The following is an 18,858-nucleotide window of genomic DNA, read 5'->3' as shown; positions in this document are numbered from 1 at the left end:
AGGATTTTTCTTATTTTATTTAATTAATTTGAATTATATATGTTCTACTCTTAATGATGGATCCAATAATATTGAGGACTAGTGTGAGATCAGCTAGATTAGTATTTCCTTGTAGTAATATTAATTATGGAATTTTAGTTTAATATGCTGTTTGATCTCACTTTACTGTACAAGATGTATATGCTTGGAAATATTGTAAAATTTTATAAACAAATAATAAAAAAAAAAAAAAAGACAGTAGTTCAGTTAAAACCATCTTTAAAAAGAAAGCACTTTAAATTGCTTTTAAAATTTTTTAGGTTTTTTTCCATTTTTAGATATAAAGGGAGAGCATTCCTGATTGTAGGGGCTGTTACAGAAAACGTGGAGGTGCGACGCGTGCCAATGATTTTTAAAGAGGGAATATTAAGGTTATATTGAGAGATAGATCTTAAAGATCTTGGGGGGTCGTATGGAATCAGAAGTCTATCTATGAATGCTGGCGTGCTCAACAGAACTGTGACACTCAATTTCAAAGAACAGTTTTGAATCTTTAAATTGCAGACAATTGAACCCCATGAATTGAATAAGGAAATCGAGTGGATGACGTTGGTCTAAGCTGATTGGTTGATGGAATACTGAGCTCATACAGGGTCATGGCCCTTTAAATTTGACAAGACGCTGCAGCCTTGTTTGAAATGGAAGAGTTATACTGATAGAAGTGACAGATTAAAGGTGGGATTCTATATACTAGCTGCTGAAGATTTAGCAGATGAGATGAAGAAAGATTTTCATTGATATGCTTTTATTTACAGGGGAAGTAACTTGAAACGGCCTGGATAGCAAAACATGAATTTGTGTCTATTTTGAACTCCTTCCCCCAATGCGACTAAAAAGATAAGTTATGCTACTATCCTTATTATGGAATAAAGTTTTTTTTAAGTGGACTGATGAAAATAGTGGTGAATCAGGTTATCGCTAATTCTGCTTTGATACTCTTATCTCTGAAGTCCTGAAGAATTTATTGAATGAATGAATGTGAGGATGTACGCTTAGCACTAGATTTGTCTTAAGAATATCTTGTCTAAGAGATTTCATTTTGAAGAAGCACTTATCTGAACACTGACCAAGGAGTATGCCATCCTGTATGACAGAGCCCATTTTAATGCTCTCCATATCCACTTACTGGTAGATAGTCATAACTCACACATCTGTGGATTCATCTGCTACTGATGACAAGCAAATATAATTTTCACACCAGTAGTCAGCTGATAAAAAGAAAGGAACAGATGCCAGCCCCTTCCCAACAACTGCATACATACACCTTTCTCCCCCCTTCCACTCCTGTGGCATATATACACCCAGATCTCTTTTCTTCCCCAGATGGCACACAGACATCAAGCTCCCCACCAACACCACCACCACTCAATCAACTCTTTCTCTCCCACTCCCCTATCACCTGAAGCCCTGGCCCAGTCCTGGTCACAAGTGAAAGAAAAGGAAAGTGGTTGTCCCTCTGTTGCTGTTTTGACACTTAATGCAAAAGTTCAAGCCCCATGGTTCAAATTTTGCCTTCCATATTGGGCAGTAGAAGAGGTGGCTGTCGCCAGACAAGCAACTAAAGGGAAAACATCATTTACTTAAGAAAAACTCTGAAATTTCCATCATCCTGCTCTGTTAAAATAAAAAAATGTGCCATCTAGATGTCCACATTTCTAATTTTGGGTGTGTGCACTGATGGGCCGATGCTCAAAACCAAATGTGGGTACTAGAAGCGATTAGCGCTGGACTAGCGCACACATTAGTGAACTCTGAATGCTCAGAGGGCTCTACAGCGAGACAACATGAGTGCCAAACAGCAGTGCAATAGCATGCAAACGTAGTCAAATGAATGTTAATTAGGTCATTTCCTAACCCTCCGAGAATGATTTTCTGCACTGTTCACATCGTATTTTCCGGTGTCCGTCTGCTGAACCGGAACGCCCTCAGGTAGAGCTAGTCTCAGGGCGCTGGTCTTTGACCAGAGGGCCGCCGTGTGAGCGGACTGCTGGGCACGATGGACCACTGGTCTGACCCAGCAGCGGCAATTCTTATGTTAGTAACCAAATGATCTTGAGACCCACAGCCTAACAAATCACTGAATTAGCAGCAGAACACAAGAGCAAAAAGTTTAAAATTTTTACGATTCTATTGAATTTTGTAAACAAAAAGTCTTTTGATCTTATTTGAACTATCGGTAGCATGGAAAGTTGCTACTCTTTGGGTTTTGACCAGGTACTAGTGACCTGGATTGGCCACCGTGAGAACAGGCTACTGGACTTGATGGCTATTTTTGTTATCCACCCAGATCTGCGGATGGTGCAGGCAAGTTTTAGGAGCCTATGTACTATGCTAAGTTTTTCTCCCTAATGCTCACAGACTGCCAACGTGATGGCCCACTAGGTACAAAACTTGTATTAACTGCTAGGGGCATTTAGACAGAGATAGTTAACAGACCAATGATCTAAACTGCATTATTTATCACATTAGTGGCTAACATGCAACAACCTCTGCCTTAGCTGTAAAATACAATCCCCATCCATTTTCCAAATTAGCTGTTTAACTTGGCAATTGGTACACATTTAAGGCAGCATTACGTACCTAACAAAGCTTAGTAAACATGCATCTTAAGAGAGAGCACGATGTTCACTTATACACCAATACCACAGGCAACCTGATAACCCTCCATTAGTGTAGTCTGAGACTTCTGTCAGAATTCAGTACAAAGTGTAGGCAGCTGGTTTCACAAACACCAACATTTATTTTGGAAAGTCCTAGAGAACACCCAGACTTTGATTAAATCTGAATGTCAACAATTGACTAGACAACTGACTGCATTCAGGTATTATCTTAATACAGAGGTTACAATTAAACCTTTAGTGAAGGACATGAAATTGGGGATGGGTGAACTTAAGAACCATAGGCTGATAGCTGCCTTGTCAGTGTTATCTAAGTTCCTTGAAAAGCTGGTGTATTTGCCACTCAATCACCATACTGATGCTCGAAGTATGGGAAACAAGATTCTGGATCTAGAAGCTGTGATGGAAGGAGTTGGATATAGTGGCGATCACAGAGACATGGTTCAAGGAGAACCATGACTGGGATGTAGTTATACCGGGCTAAAATCTGTTCAGGAAAGACGGGTTAGGTAGAAAAGGGAGGGGGAGTAGTGTTATATGTTAAAAATCATATTAAAGCCACACAATTGCAGGGCAAGGAAGAGGCACTGTGGATCAATTTGGAAAGAGGGAATGGTGAATACATTTACATTGGTGTGATATACAGACCTCCTTCACAGACGGAAGAAATAGACAGAGATTTAAAGCACAGTTACTTACCGTAACAGGTGTTATCCAGGGACAGCAGGCAGATATTCTTGACTGATGGGTGACGGCACCGACGGAGCCCCGGCACGGACAATTTTAGAGTGATTGCACTCTAAGAACTTTTAGAAAGTTCTAGCTCGGCCGCACCGCGCATGCGCGAGTGCCTTCCCGCCCGACAGAGGCGCGCGGTCCCTCAGTTAGTATAAGCCAGCTAAGAAGCCAACCCGGGGAGGTGGGTGGGACGCAAGAATATCTGCCTGCTGTCCCTGGATAACACCTGTTACGGTAAGTAACTGTGCTTTATCCCAGGACAAGCAGGCAGCATATTCTTGACTGATGGGTGACCTCTAAGCTAACAAAAAGAGGGATGGAGGGAAGGTTGGCCATTAAGAAAACAAATTTTGTAAAACAGACTGGCCGAAGTGACCATCCCTTCTGGAGAATGCATCCAGACAATAATGAGATGTAAAAGTGTGAACTGAGGACCAAGTAGCAGCTTTGCAGATTTCCTCAATAGGAGTGGAACGGAGGAAAGCTACAGATGCTGCCATTGCTCTGACTCTATGGGCCGTGACAGAACCTTCCAGTGTCAGTCCGGTCTGAGCATAACAGAATGAAATGCACGCTGCCAGCCAATTAGACAACGTACGTTTAGAAACAGGACGTCCCAATTTATTCGGATCAAAGGACAGAAAAAGCTGGGGAACTGATCTGTGGGGTTTCGTACGCTCCAGATAGTAAGCAAGAGCCCTTTTACAATCCAAAGTATGCAGAGCTTGTTCCCCAGAATGAGAATGAGGTTTTGGAAAGAAAACCGGTAGAACAATGGATTGGTTGAGATGAAATTCAGAAACAACCTTGGGGAGAAACTTTGGATGTGTACGTAGAACCACCTTGTCATGGTGAAAAACCGTAAAAGGTGGATCTGCAACCAGTGCATGAAGCTCACTGACTCTCCTGGCAGAGGTAAGAGCAATAAGGAAAAGTACTTTCCAAGTGAGAAATTTGAAAGGAGAAGTAGCTAAAGGTTCAAATGGAGGTTTCATTAAAGCTGAAAGAACCACATTGAGATCCCAGATAACCGGAGGGGCTTTAAGAGGTGGTTTAACATTGAAAAGCCCACGCATGAACCTGGACACCAGGGGATGAGCTGAAAGAAGTTTTCCATGGACTGGCTCATGAAAAGCTGCAATGGCACTGAGGTGGACTCTGATGGAAGAGGACTTCAGGCCAGAGTCAGACAAAGAAAGAAGATAATCTAACAACGTCTCCACTGCCAGGGAAGTGGGATCAAGATGATGAAGAAGACACCAGGAAGAAAATCTCGTCCACTTTTGATGGTAACATTGTAGAGTGGCTGGTTTCCTGGAGGCATCCAGAATGGAACGAACGGGCTGAGACAAAAGAGTATCAGTCGAGTTCAGCCCGAGAGATACCAAGCCGTCAGGTGTAGAGACTGGAGGTTGGGATGCAGAAGGGTTCCCTGCTGTTGCGTAAGCAGAGAAGGAAACAGAGGAAGAAGAAAAGGTTCCCTGGAACTGAGTTGAAGTAGAAGGGAGAACCAATGTTGCCTGGGCCACCTCGGAGCAATCAGAATCATGGTGGCTCGTTCCCTCTTGAGCTTGAACAAGGTTCTCAACATGAGAGGCAGAGGAGGGAAGGCGTACAGGAACAGATTCGACCAGTCGAGGAGAAAAGCATCTGCTGTTAGACGGTGCGGAGAGTAAAGTCTGGAGCAGAATAGGGGCAGCTGATGATTGTGAGGAGCTGCAAAGAGGTCTATCTGAGGAGTGCCCCATTGATCGAAGATAGACTGCAGAGTTACGGGATCGAGTGTCCACTCGTGAGGTTGGAGAATTCTGCTGAGTTTGTCCGCTAAAGAATTCTGAGCCCCCTGAATGTATATAGCTTTCAGGAAGAGATGATGATCTATGGCCCAAGTCCAGATCTTCTGGGCTTCCTGGCATAAAAGGCGAGAGCCTGTCCCACCCTGTTTGTTGATGTAGTACATCGCAACCTGATTGTCTGTGCACAACAGAAGGACCTGAGGAAAGAGAAGATGTTGGAAGGCCTTGAGGGCATAAAACATCGCTCTGAGTTCCAGGAAATTGATTTGATGCTTCCTTTCCTGGGCTGACCAAAGACCTTGAGTCTGGAACTCGTTCAAGTGAGCTCCCCATGCATACAGAGAGGCGTCGGTGGTGATGACTAGTTGATGAGGAGGCTGATGGAACAGAAGACCTCTGGATAGATTTGAGGATACCAACCACCATTGAAGAGACTGACGAAGAGATGATGTCACAGATATGTGTCGTGAGCAAGGATCCGACGCTTGGGACCACTGGGTAGCAAGGATCCATTGAGGAGTGCGCAGGTGAAGACGGGCGTGAGGTGTGACATGAACTGTGGATGCCATGTGCCCCAAGAGTACCATCATTTGTCTTGCTGAGATGGACGGCAGTGGAAGCACCTGCTGACATAGAGACTGAAAAGTCTGGAGACGATTGGATGGTAGGAAAGCTCTCATTAGGAGTGTATCCAGGATCGCTCCAATGAATTGAAGTCTCTGAGTGGGAATGATATGAGATTTGGGTAGATTGATCTCGAATCCCAGAAGTTGTAGAAACTGGATGGTTTGGTTGGTGGCCAGAAGAACTGCTTGAGCGGATGTGGCTTTGATCAACCAATCGTCCAGGTAAGGAAATACATGAAGGTGGTGAGAGCGTAGAAATGCCGCTACCACAATGAGACATTTGGTGAATACCCTTGGAGATGAGGCAAGACCGAAGGGCAGCACCTTGTACTGGTAATGACAATGATTGATCATGAATCGGAGATATGGTCTTGAGGTTACATTGATCGGTATGTGAGTGTAAGCCTCTTTGAGATCGAGGGAGCATAGCCAGTCGTTTTGATTTAGAAGGGGATAAAGGATGGCTAAAGAAAGCATCTTGAATTTTTCTTTTACTAGATGAATGTTGAGATCGCGAAGATCCAGGATGGGTCTGAGATCTCCTGTTTTTTTGGGGACTAGAAAGTAACGGGAGTAGAATCCCTGCCCCTTTTGATGTAGAGGAACTTCCTCTATAGCGTTCAGAAGGAGGAGGGATTGGACCTCCTGAATAAGGAGGGCCGATTGAGGACTGTTCAAAGCAGACTCTTTTGGCAGGCTTTGAGGTGGAAGAGTCTGAAAGTTGAGAGAGTAGCCGTGGCGGATGATGTTGAGGACCCATTGGTCCAATGTGATTACTTCCCACCGGCTGAGGAACAGAGAAAGTCGACCTCCTATAGGCTGAGGCAGGAGAGCAGGAATAGGGATACTGGCTATACTGTGGAGAATGAAGTCAAAAGGGCTGTGACTTCTGCTGAGGAGGTTGTTTTACAGCTTGTTGCTGCTGCTGTTGTCTGGGAGGCTGACGTTGTTGTTGCCTCTGACGCCTAGGTTGCTGAGCAGTGGTAGTCAATGGACGAGCTGTGAAGCGGCGTTGATAGGCCGATTGCTGCCTATATGGTCTTGGCGGAGGAGGCTTCTTTTTATTCTTAAGCAGGGTATCCCAGCGCGTCTCATGAGCAGAGAGCTTTTGTGTGGTTGAGTCCATGGAATCCCCAAAAAGCTCATCCCCTAGGCATGGGGCGTTGGCTAACCGATCTTGATGGTTAACATCAAGCTCGGATACCCGAAGCCAGGCCAAACGACGCATAGCTACTGACATTGCTGTCGCTCTGGATGTTAGTTCAAAGGTGTCATATATGGATCTAACCATAAACTTACGTAATTGTAGAAGAGACGCCAAGCATGTGTGAAAAGCGGGATGCTTTCGTGAAGGAAGATATTTTTCGAAAGAAGCCATGGTGGTAAGGAGATGCTTTAAATAAAAAGAAAAATGAAAAGCATAATTACCAGCCCTATTTGCCAACATAGCATTTTGGTAGAGCCTCTTACCAAATTTATCCATGGCCCTTCCTTCTCTGCCAGGAGGGACAGATGCATATACACTGGCTCCTGAAGTCTTTTTAAGGGTGGATTCGACAAATAAGGATTCATGTGGAAGTTGAGGTTTGTCGAACCCAGGAATGGGAATTACCTTATATAGAGAATCCAGTTTACGTGGGGCCCCTGGGACAGTTAAAGGAGTCTCTAAATTCTTATAGAAAGTTTCCCTCAAGATGTCATGAAGGGGAAGTTTCAAAAATTCCTTTGGAGGCTGATCAAAATCAAGGGCATCCAAAAAAGCTTTAGACTTTTTGGATTCAGCCTCCAAAGGAATGGACAAGGACTCGCACATCTCTTTCAAAAAACTGGAGAAAGAGGAAGTGGCCTGTTTGGAGGATGGGTCAGGGACAGCCGAATCCTCCTCCTCTGAGGAACATTCGCCTTCAGAAAGAAAGGGTTCCTCTGAGTCTCCCCACAGATCAGGGTCTCTGACATGGGAAGAATGGTCCCGAGACTCAGGTGTCGACGTTTGCATGTGTCGGGTTTTGCGCACCGACTTACCCGACCTCATCGATACCGAGTCAGGAGAAGTTATCGGTCGCACCGGTGCCGAAGTCTGCACCGATTGATGGTGAGCTCTCGGCTCCGGTGCAAGGACTGGCATCGATACCGATGAGGTTAGGTGAAGCGGTACCGAGACAGTGGAAGCGGGTAACACGGGTTCCACAATCGGTATCGATACGGGTTGTTCCACAACCGGTACCGATGGCTCGGTGCGGACTGGCACCGGAAGGTTCGGTGTCATGATAGCAGGAAGGAGTCGTCCTAATTGCTCCTTAAGCTGCACCTGAAGGATGGCCGTAATGCGGTCATCGAGGGATGGCACCGGTACCGCTTTTTTCTTCTGCGGTACCTGCGGTGCCGCTCGACGCCCCGGAGATGAGGAGCCCGATGTCGAGGGACTCACCTCTATAGGGGCGGAGCGCTTCCGCTGGCGTCTTACAGGCGGCAGGATTGGACTCACTGCACTCGAGGCCGGAAGACGTTCCAGCGGGGAAGGCTTCTTAGCCGGCTTACCTGACTGTTGAGATGCCGGTGTGGAATCACGCGGCGTCGAAGACGAGGGTGCCGACTGAATCGGTGCCGAAGCCGGAGTCGAAGGAACGGGGTCGGACATCTCGGCACCGAACAACAATCGCTGTTGAATTTGGCGATTTTTTAATGTCCGTTTTTTTAAAGTAGCACAGCGGGTGCAAGTAGAGGCCTGATGCTCAGGACCCAAACACTGTAAACACCAGTTGTGTGGGTCCGTGAGAGATATAGGCCTAGCACACCGCTGGCACTTTTTAAAACCCGGTTGAGGGGGCATGAAAGTAAAAACGGCTTCCGCCAAATCGAAGGCCGAGGCTTCGATGGTGGCAGAAGGCCCCGCCGGGGAAAACCGAAAACTGAAGAAAAAAATAAAAGTTTTTTTTTATTTATTTTTTTTTTTTAACAAAATTGAAAGAAAGAAAAAAGGCAAATTAAGCCAAAACGTTTACGCGAGCGGGAAGGCAAGTTAGGAAAAAATTTCAACAGCCGTTGAAAACGCGTCTTCTTAGCTCCGCGGAAACTAAGAAACTGAGGGACCGCGCGCCTCTGTCGGGCGGGAAGGCACTCGCGCGTGCGCGGTGCGGCCGAGCTAGAACTTTCTAAAAGTTCTTAGAGTGCAATCACTCTAAAATTGTCCGTACCGGGGCTCCGTCGGTGCCGTCACCCATCAGTCAAGAATATGCTGCCTGCTTGTCCTGGGATAATAGTAGATATTCAGAATATATCTAAAACAGGGGAAGTCTTGCTAATAGGTGATTTTAACATGCCGGATGTTGATTGGGGTATCCCTATTGCGGGGCCTTCTAGAAGTAGGAGATCCTGATTTCTCTACAAGGAGAACTGTTCCAGCAGTTGGGTAATGGAACCCATGCGGGATGGGGTCATACTGGACTTAGTGCTTACAAATGGGAAAAGTGTTTCTGATGTTATAGTGGGTGATCATCTGGCATCCAGTGATCACTGCATGGTACGGTTTAATATTAAGATGGGTATAGAGAGGGCTCATTCAAAAACAAAGGTTCTAGACTTTAAAAAGACTAATTTTGTTTGGATGGGGGTTTACGTCAAGAAATTGTTGTCTGGGTGGGGAACGTCTGGAAGGAGTGGAAATGCGGTGGGCAAAACTTTTTTTTAATAAATATTTTTTATTCTTTTTTTAAATTCTTACATCAAGTGAAATACATGTAATACATTCAATTATGAAAAAACAATGGATCACTGCTTAGTTTTTCACAATTGCAGTGGGCAAAACTGAAAGGAGCAATTGTAAGGGTGACAAACCTTTTTGTGAGGCAAGTAAGTAAAAGTAAGAGGAAAAGAAGGCCGCTTTGGTACTCAAAAGTAGTAGCTAAGAAGGTAAGGAATAAGAGGTTAGCTTTCATAAACTACAAAAGATCACAGAAAGAGAAAGACGGGCAAAAATATCTGGAAACATTACAAGAGGCTGGTCATGTAGTCAGGAAAGCAAAGATGCAAATGGAAAAAAAAAAAAAAATAGCTGACACGATAAAACAGGGAGACAAGCCATTTTTTAAAGATATATTAGTGATAGGAAAAAGTGCAAAAGTGGCACTGTGAGACTCAAAGGTGAAGAGGAGGAATATGTAGAAGCTGATAAAGAAAAGGCCGAATTGCTTAACAAATATTTCTGTTCTGTGTTTACGGCTGAAGCGCCGGGAGCGGGACCGCAGAAGACAAACATGAATAGGGATAGAGGAGTTATGGAGGATCCTGATAGATTTTCAGAGGGTTGTGTTCGTGAGGAGCTAGCTAAAATAAAGGCAGACATAGCAATGGGGCCAGATGGTGTACATCCGAGGGTGCTGAAGGAACTTAGGGAAGTTCTGGTAGCTCCAACTGAATCCCCAAACAAATATGGGAAAATAAAAACGCTTCCAGGATGCGATACCCCATCCTTTTCTTCTGTTTTACCACTCCCCCTCTCCCATATCCTTCGTAATCAAGCCTTTCTCCTGACCTCCTCCCCCCTACTTTCATAAATATTTTTTTTTATTATTATTAATATTTAGATTCAACTATTATTAAAAAAAGTTTTATTTTCTATCTTCTTAATATTGTAAACCGACCAGATACATGTGATCGGTATATCAAAATACTAATAAACTTGAAACCTTTTCAACGAGTCCCTAGAATCAGGAGTGGTACCGAAGGACTGGAGAAGGGCAGATGTGGTCCAACTCCACAAAAGTGGAAGTAAGGAATTACAGGCCGATAAGTTTGACTTCTGTGGAAAGCAAATTAATGTAAACACTTTTACAACATAGAATGGTCAAGTTTCTGGAATCCTGTGGATTACAGGACCGGAGGCAACATGGATTCACTAGAGGTAGGTCTTGTCAGACAAATCTGATCAATTATTTTGACTGGGTGACCAGAGAACTGGATAGAGGATGTGCGCTAGATGTGGTGTATTTAGATTTTAGCAAAGAACTTTGACAGTGTTCCACACAGACATCTAATAAATAAACTGAGTGCCCTCGGGATAGGTCCTAAAGTGACAGGCTGGGTCAGGAACTGGTTGAATGAAAGGCAACAGAGGGTAGTGATCAATGGAGATCGCTCCGAGGAAAGGGATGTTACCAATGGTGTGCCTCAAGCATCTGTTCTCGGACCTATTCTTTTTAACATTTTTATAAATGATATTGCTGAAGGGTTGCCGGTAAGATATGCCTCTTTGCAGATGATACCAAAATATGCAATAGAGTAGACACGCCGGATGGTGTGAATAACATGAAGAAAGACCTGGTGAAGCTTGAAGAATGGTCTGAAATTTGACAGCTAAAATTTAATGCCAAGAAATGTAAGGTCATGTATTTGGGCTGCAAAAACTCGAGGGAACGGTACAGTTTGGGGGGGGGGGAGTGAAGAACTTATGTGCACGATGGAAGTGCGAGACGTGGGTGAGATCGTATATGAAAAGGTGACGGCGAAAGCTAGAAGGATGCTAGGTTGCATAGGAAGAGGTATGGCCAGTAGGAAAAAGGAGGTATTTATGCCGCACCTTCAAAAAGATATAAAAAGGTTGGAGTCAGTCCAGAGGAAGGCTACTAAAATGGTGTGCGGTCTTCGTGATAAGGCGTATGGGGACAGACTTAAAGATCTCAATCTGTATACTTTGGAGAAAAGGCGGGAGAGGGGAGATATGATATAGGCGTTTAAATACCTACGTAATATAAACGCAAATGAGTCGAGTTTCTTTCATTTGAAAGGAAACTCTGCAACGAGAGGGCACAGGATGAAGTTAAGAGGTGACAGGCTCCGGAGTAATCTGAGGAAATACTTTTTTACAGAAAGGGTAGCAGATGCGTGGAACAGTCTCCCGGAGGAGGTGGTAGAAACGGGGACTGTGTCTGAATTCAAGAGGGCCTGGGATAGGCACGTGGGATCTCTCAGAGAGGGAAAGAGATAATGGTTACTGTGGATGAGCCATTTGGCCTTTATGTTTCTAACTGCATGCATGACATTTTAGATTCTAATCAATATGCCTTTTGGTCAAGCCATAGTACTGAAACATTACTAACATCACTCACTGATAAACTCAGGTGTGGGTTTGATCAAGGAGAGTAATATATCCATGGTGTCATTAGACATTTCTGCTGCTTTTGACACCTTGGATCATGATATTTTGTTAGCACGTCTGTCAGAATGTGGCTTGGGCGGGATAGTTTTGTCATAGTTTAAGTCGTTCCTTCATGGACGGACACAGGCGGCTTATGTTCATGGAATTCTGTCCTCGCAAAGAGCTCGTTGTTATCGGCGGTATTGTTTAACTTATATATTCTGTCTCTATGCTCTTTACTGCGTAGCCTGAATGTAGCTTATAGAGTATATGCCGATTTTTTTTTTTTTTCCCCTAAGCGAGAGTCGTATTGATAGTCTAGATACTACAGAGTCAAGGATCCTCACTGATGGCAAAGGACTTGCTTGTGATACTCTAACCAAGTGCATTACTTTTGTTTTTTTGTACATTTAGCATTAGTTTCTTTAAACACATCTAGACTTCATAAATGTAAAATACGTACACATGAACTGTCTATATATCAAGCTTTTTCTTGGCCTATGGGAATAGCAGTAATAATCTCAGAAAGCCACTAGCCCCTCCTAGCAGCATGACATACCTGCAAATATATCATTCCATTCATACACAGTTTGTAGTTGAATAATTCATTTCCTAAAATCTCAAAAGAGCAATGGAAACACACAAACTGGCTTTAACTTTTTTTTAAAAGAAAATTAGAAATTTGGGGTACACATAATTGGACATCGTATAGACAAATGGGCTAACCCTCAATATCTCAAAAAGTGTGAAAAATGGCTTAGTCCACTTGGCCATAAAACCATCCATATCAAGTAAATATTGATGGCTTGATACACAATATTTAAAAGGCCAGATGTTGGCAAAAAAGAGGGCTAGCCCACTTGTCTGCAAGGCCATTTAATTTTGTTTGAAAAAGTATGTGGAGTTCTTTGGTTCCCTCCCCCCCCCAAAAAAAAACAAAAACAAACAACAAAAAACCCCCACTAAAAACAAAAAAACTTAAAGTACACAGGGCTGTGTCCAGCACAGAAAAGCTCAATTCCCAAAAATGAAATATGAGAGGTGGGAACCTTTACTGGTTATCTGGCTCTGCTATGGCAACCACTCTCAACCCGCTCCTTGAGGATGCCCTGGTCATTTTGGTTTTCAGGAGATCCACAATGAATCCAAAAGAAAGACCATATAGACAATGCATCTATGGATCTCCTAAAAACTATATTGGCTAGAGGGCTCACTGAAAACTAGGCTGAGAATTCCTAGGCTCCAACATGTCATGGGGATTCTGTGTGCACAGTGGCATGGTGAGGGTGAACGGTGCCCTCCCCTGCCCTCTTCCCCAGCTTCGGCGCTCTCTTGACATCACTTCCGAGGCGCGGGTCTTAGAATTGACATCAGTGAGCGCACCAAAGTCGACGTGGGCTGCAAGTTGGTGGCTGCATGCATCGAAGTTAAAAAGATATGGGGGAGGGGGGGCGGAGAGAAAGCGGAGTGCCTGCACCGAGCAAGATTGCCCCCTCCTCCCCCCCTTACTACGCTGTTAACCTCTACCCATCATTTCCGTTACCATATTCTCCAAATCGCAGGGACTCCCACTGCTGCCATTCAACTAGACTGCTGACTGCACGAACACCCGCATAAATGAGGAGCATCCCCAAGGTAGCATCTAATAAGAAATTTATAAGATACCTGGAAAAAAAGAGAGAGAGGAAATTTATAAAGAAAGAAAAAAGAAACAGCTTTTGCTAAGTAAACCATGCTTTCTTATCAACTTCTACATTTAAAACATGGCAGTAGGTATAGCACAATCAAAGCAGCATTGACAATTAGTTAAATTTTTTTTTTTTTTTTTTTGCAAACCCCCCCCCATCCGACATCAGCATTCTCTGCTATCTCCGTGGGAACTGGTTCTTCATGCTTTAATTATCTAGACTAGATTATTACAATGCTATTTACATTAGTTTATGAGGGGCATTCAATAATTTATCACCTCAGTGGAAAGAAAAGAGTTTTTCAAAAAAATTTTATTTTTCAATGTAGCTCCACACACTCCATCCATTTTTCCCGCAATGACGTTTAACCCCCTTTGAAAAGAATTCTTCTCTTTGACCTTCATACCAGGATGTCATAGCTTCCTTGACATCTTCATCACGTCAAATCCGCTGTCCAGGAAACAGGAAATAATCCGAGGGAGCCAGGTCAGGACTTTTGGGTGGATGGCTCAGCTGCTGAAACTCACATTCTCGGATAGCACCTGTGATTGTCATGACAAGTGCACCAACGCATTGTTGTAAAGAAGCTGCACGCCTATTGTGAGTTTTCCTCATCTTTTCTCCTTGATTCACTCCTGCAATCATTGTGTCGCCGTAACTCTCTTTGGTTATGGTTGCCTTGTGTGGCATCAACTCCAGAAGCAAAAGTCCTTCATCATCCCAGAAGACAGTTGCCATGACTTTGCCTGTAGATCTTTCTGTCTTGAACTTTTTTTGGAGTGTGGGATGACTTACTTCTGATTCCTGCTGCAGTGACTCCATTTTGGACTCAGGATCTCTGTGATAGACCCAGTTCTCATCTCTAGTCACCAAACGATGAAAAAATTCACTTGGTCTTCGAAGAACACCTCCAAGTTCTCCTGATAGCAATGGAATTTTGCGGCCTTCTTACATGGATGGCATCAGCATTCTTGGAACCCATATTGCACTAACCCTAGACATGCCAAACTTTTCGAGAATTATTTTCCAAACTACTTTCTTGCACATTTCTGTGGAAGTTGCTTCCACAGGCTGTCCAGTGTGATGGCCATCTTCAATGGACTCTCTACTCTACTTAAACTGCTTGCTCTAAAATTTTACTTTGTAGGATGATGGGGCAGACATGAGGTCATGGATCTCCTTTGGCTTTTTCCCTTCTTTTGTGAGAATTTTTTTCACTGAACGGTGCTCCAAATCTAGCAGTTTCTTACTTGATTCACACAAGGAATTTCCCGACATCCTGTCTCTTGAATGTTAGACTCGCACTGAGCCGCAACTATGCACGAGTAACCTTGAAACATGTCACAACATGCACAGATTTGTTTCAGCATGCTTGCTACTTTCTTTCATACTCTAGTAGATAAATTATTGAATGCCCCTTGTACCTTTCAAATCTTTAAAATAATTGATTACAATTAATTCAGAATAGAGCCACTAGGATCTTATAATCTTTATTAAAACTTGCTATTCCGCTGAGTGGCCAAAATGGCATCACAGCAGTTTACAAGGTTTTAAGGTTTAGGAACACATTTCTTCACACCAAAAAATGTATGTTGGTTCTCACCAGATTTGCAGGCTAGGTTTTAAAAAGATCATGTTAATTATTAAAGCCACGTATGAGTCAGGGCCAATTGTTCCCAATAGCTGCTTGAGACCATCACATAATTTCTTGCACGTTCCCACTGACACCGATGCCTGTTTACAAAGGACTAGGAAATGGTCCTTTTCAGTGGTGGCATCTGGACAATGAAAAAGCTTCCAATGAAAAGTTTGATTCTAGAAGAATTTCATCCACTTTACAAGATATACACTTCTCCCTCCGTATTCGCTGTGATAGGGGATGAACAGACCCGTGAATAACTTTTCCATATGTTATTCGCTGTTTTCTATTAAAAACCATTGTGAATATGGTGAAACCGTGGATAACATGATGGGAGACCTGGCCTGTTCCTGAAGGAGAGGCAAAACCCGATGAAGAAAGTGCTGGGAATCGGCGATTTCTCTATGCAAGCTGATGTAATTTTTGGGGAGGAGCCAGCAAGCTAAAAAACCCACAAATAATCAAAACTGCAATTGCTACTTAAGCAGGATTTTTATGGATCCCTTTTCTTATCATCACTGCCTCAAGTTTTAATACTGTATGTCTTGATTGATTGATTTTTGTGTGCTTATCCAGGTGATTGGTAATTATTTACGTTGTCATAACCAGATGGACATTTGATATACCACTTGTGAGAAATCTGTCAAAGCGGTTTACAATGACCAAATCAAAAAATAAACAAGAAAGAGAATTACAATGAGGAGTTGCAAAGAAAAATTGAGTTTCTTTTGTACATTGAGTTTCAATTTGAATGCCTTTATTCATTCTTTTACTCTTGCCAAGATTAAGGTAATTTGGTGAAGGTAAAATAATGGTTATATCGTCTGCGCACCTATAAAGTTTACACTTCAACATACATATGCACTTGTCACCACTTACGTTGTGAAGTGTCAGATTCCACCAATCTCTACATGTACAAGGAGAAGAGAAATACATTTTCATAATAATTTTAGCAGTTTTAGATATTTCCTCCTCAGTAACTGTTTGAAACTCCAGTTCAAATAAGCTGACCCACGTGCTTTGAAGCAGGTATAAAAGCCAACATTGCAATAATTGATCTTACAGAGTATACAAGGCTTTGCAAAACATCTTGAAAATCCTTCCTAATTAGTAATGGTTTTAATCTCTTTAGTAAATGCTGCAGACCATGAACTACCTGCTCTTTCTTTTTTTTTATTTATAAAATTTAAACATTTATTATCAAGCATAATCTTGAACAGAAAGTGAGATCAAGAACTACCTGCTTTTTCATCGACAACTGCCAATCCAGCATCGCTCCCAATAAACATCTTTTTTTTTTTTTTTTTACAGGGATCGTATGATTTTTCAATTGTACATCCTTAGGTCAAGAAAAATCTCAAAGCTTAACCTACAAATCACGTACATATATCGACCCCTCCAAATTCTAGAATAAAACAGATGCTACAATCCAAGAGTGTGACCCCCAAACACTTCATCTCACAATGGTGCAATATAAGTACAACTACCCTAGACAAGCTAGCCCCAATACAAACAAAAAACAGAATCGGCAGATGATCAGACAAATGGTTCGACAACGAACTACTCCTACTCAAGATAATGCAGACGACTAGAAAGAAAATGGAGAAAAAGTAACCAAGAACATACAGGAGCAGCATGGAAAGAACTAAAACAACAATACAAACTAAAACTAAAAGAAAAACATACTACACAAACCAAATAGGCATAGAAGCCCAAGACACACAAAAAAGAACTAATCCAATTACTAAAAGAACTCAGACACCAAACCCTACCTAGCCAAGAAAGACAACCCTCCCTCCCCCTTCAGCTACCCTTTTAGCTGAATACTTTATAAAACAAAATTACAACTGCCAGGGCAAACTTTGCAGGAACCCCCAATCCACCTAGAAGAGATAACAATGCCCCCCCACAGAAAAAGAATCAGCTGCAGCAGATAGAACCTGGTCCCACTTCTCCATAATACAATGGTCCGACCTTAACAAACTCTATAAAAAAAAAATACAGCCACGACCTCAACCAATGCCCTCCATACCTATTAAAAACCTCCAGCCTAAAATTTCACACACTCCTCATGCAATGGCTACAAACCATGCTCACAGATGGCCTTTTCCCACAAGACCTCTCCGAAATCATCGTCACCCCGATCTTAAAAGACCCAAAAGGAGCAACAGATCAACCATCCAACTACAGACCCATAGCCTCAATCTCATTATATGTCAAGCTAATGGAAGGCCTCGTAGCTAAACTCCTCAAAAACTACCTAGAAAACCACAATTTGCTCCACCCTACACAGTCCGGATTCAGAACCAACTTCAGCACTGAGACACTACTAGGCTCCCTTCTGGACACAGCTAGACAACACTTCAGCACAGGAAAAAAAAATGCTGATTATTCAACTAGATCTCACTGCAGCATTTGACCTGGTAGACCTCGACATCCTGCTACAATTATTAGATACAATAGGAATCATAGGCAAAGTACACACATGGTTTCAAGGATTCCTACAATCCAGGACCTACAGAGTAAAGACAAACAAAGAAAAATCAGAACTATGGTCCAACCCCTATGGCGTACCCCAAGGATCGCCATTATCCCCAACACTCTTCAATCTCTACATTGCATCCCTCGGCACCTGTCTAGACAAAATAGGCTTAACCTCCTATAGCTATGCAGACGACATCATCATTCTCCTGCCTTTTGATCAGCCAACGCCCACCATGACAGACACACTACACACAGAAGCCTAGAAACAGTGGCAACATGGATGAAAGACCACAAACTAAAACTGAACCCAGACAAAACAAAATTTATACTTCTCTAAAAAAATAAAACCCCAACCATAACAAACCTAGTAATAAACTCAATCACATAACCCATTCAACCCACTCTAAAACTTCTGGGAATGACGATAGACAGATGCTGCACCATGAAACCACAAATCAACACAACAATACAGAAATCATTTGCGGTCATGAGAAACCTAAGGCAAGTTTGAAAATTCTTTGACAGAAAACAATTCCAGCTCATGGTCCAGTCCTTAGTCCTAGGTCTCCTTGACTATTGCAACATCCTCTATCTCCCCTGCCCCGCAACAATGATAAAACAACTACAAACAGTACATAACACAGCCCTGAGACTAATCTATTCACTAAGAAAACACGACCACATCACCGAGGCATACCTCGACTCACACTGGCTCCCAATTCAAGCAATACTATTTAAATTTGACTGTCTATTATTTAAATCCATAAATGGTAACAGCCCAGCCTACTTGAACAACCGCCTAATCTAAACTACCAGAATAGACACAGGAGAACCCAGACACTATTCACATACCCTCCAATCAGAGTCATCAAACAGCTGTACGATGGCCTTCTAGCCACACTGGCAGCAATACTAGACCGCTAACTCTCCAATCTACTAATCGCGACCTCAGACTACAAAACTTTCAGAAAAGAAATAAAAACCCTGCTATTCAAGAAATCCATGAAGACTAACACCATATGAAACATTTCAATCCTCTGAAGCAACCCACTCTACTCTGTAACACCTCCGGACATGTCCAGAAATCCTCTTCTGTA

At 42.9% G+C, this 18,858-nt stretch overlaps 1 protein-coding gene and 1 long non-coding RNA gene across 4 annotated transcripts in view; one reads left to right on the top strand and one right to left on the bottom strand.

Moving 5' to 3' along the window:
• Positions 1–18,858, bottom strand: part of LOC117351224 (store-operated calcium entry regulator STIMATE-like) — a 310,978-nt gene that overhangs the window by 102,664 nt on the left and 189,456 nt on the right. The window contains exon 4 of the mRNA XM_033926229.1: positions 13,494–13,615. Within this exon, the coding sequence (XP_033782120.1) occupies positions 13,494–13,615 (122 nt within the window). The remainder of the gene's footprint in view (positions 1–13,493; positions 13,616–18,858) is intronic.
• Positions 1–18,858, top strand: part of LOC117351225 — a 127,427-nt gene that overhangs the window by 89,890 nt on the left and 18,679 nt on the right. Inside the window, exons 3-4 of one of the 3 annotated variants that reach the window (XR_004537354.1) lie at positions 544–714; positions 795–926. The exons of 1 other annotated variant lie outside the window; for it this stretch is intronic. This is a non-coding gene — a long non-coding RNA (uncharacterized LOC117351225). Of the gene's footprint in view, positions 1–543; positions 715–794; positions 927–18,858 lie in introns of those variants that run through there. One more of the 3 variants, XR_004537353.1, reaches the window with a different exon arrangement.

This window comes from Geotrypetes seraphini, chromosome 17, assembly GCF_902459505.1.
Source record: "Geotrypetes seraphini chromosome 17, aGeoSer1.1, whole genome shotgun sequence".
Classification (NCBI taxonomy): domain Eukaryota; kingdom Metazoa; phylum Chordata; class Amphibia; order Gymnophiona; family Dermophiidae; genus Geotrypetes; species Geotrypetes seraphini.
The sequence above is the reverse complement of the archived record's forward strand: the minus strand, read 5'-3'. Positions and strand labels throughout refer to the sequence as shown.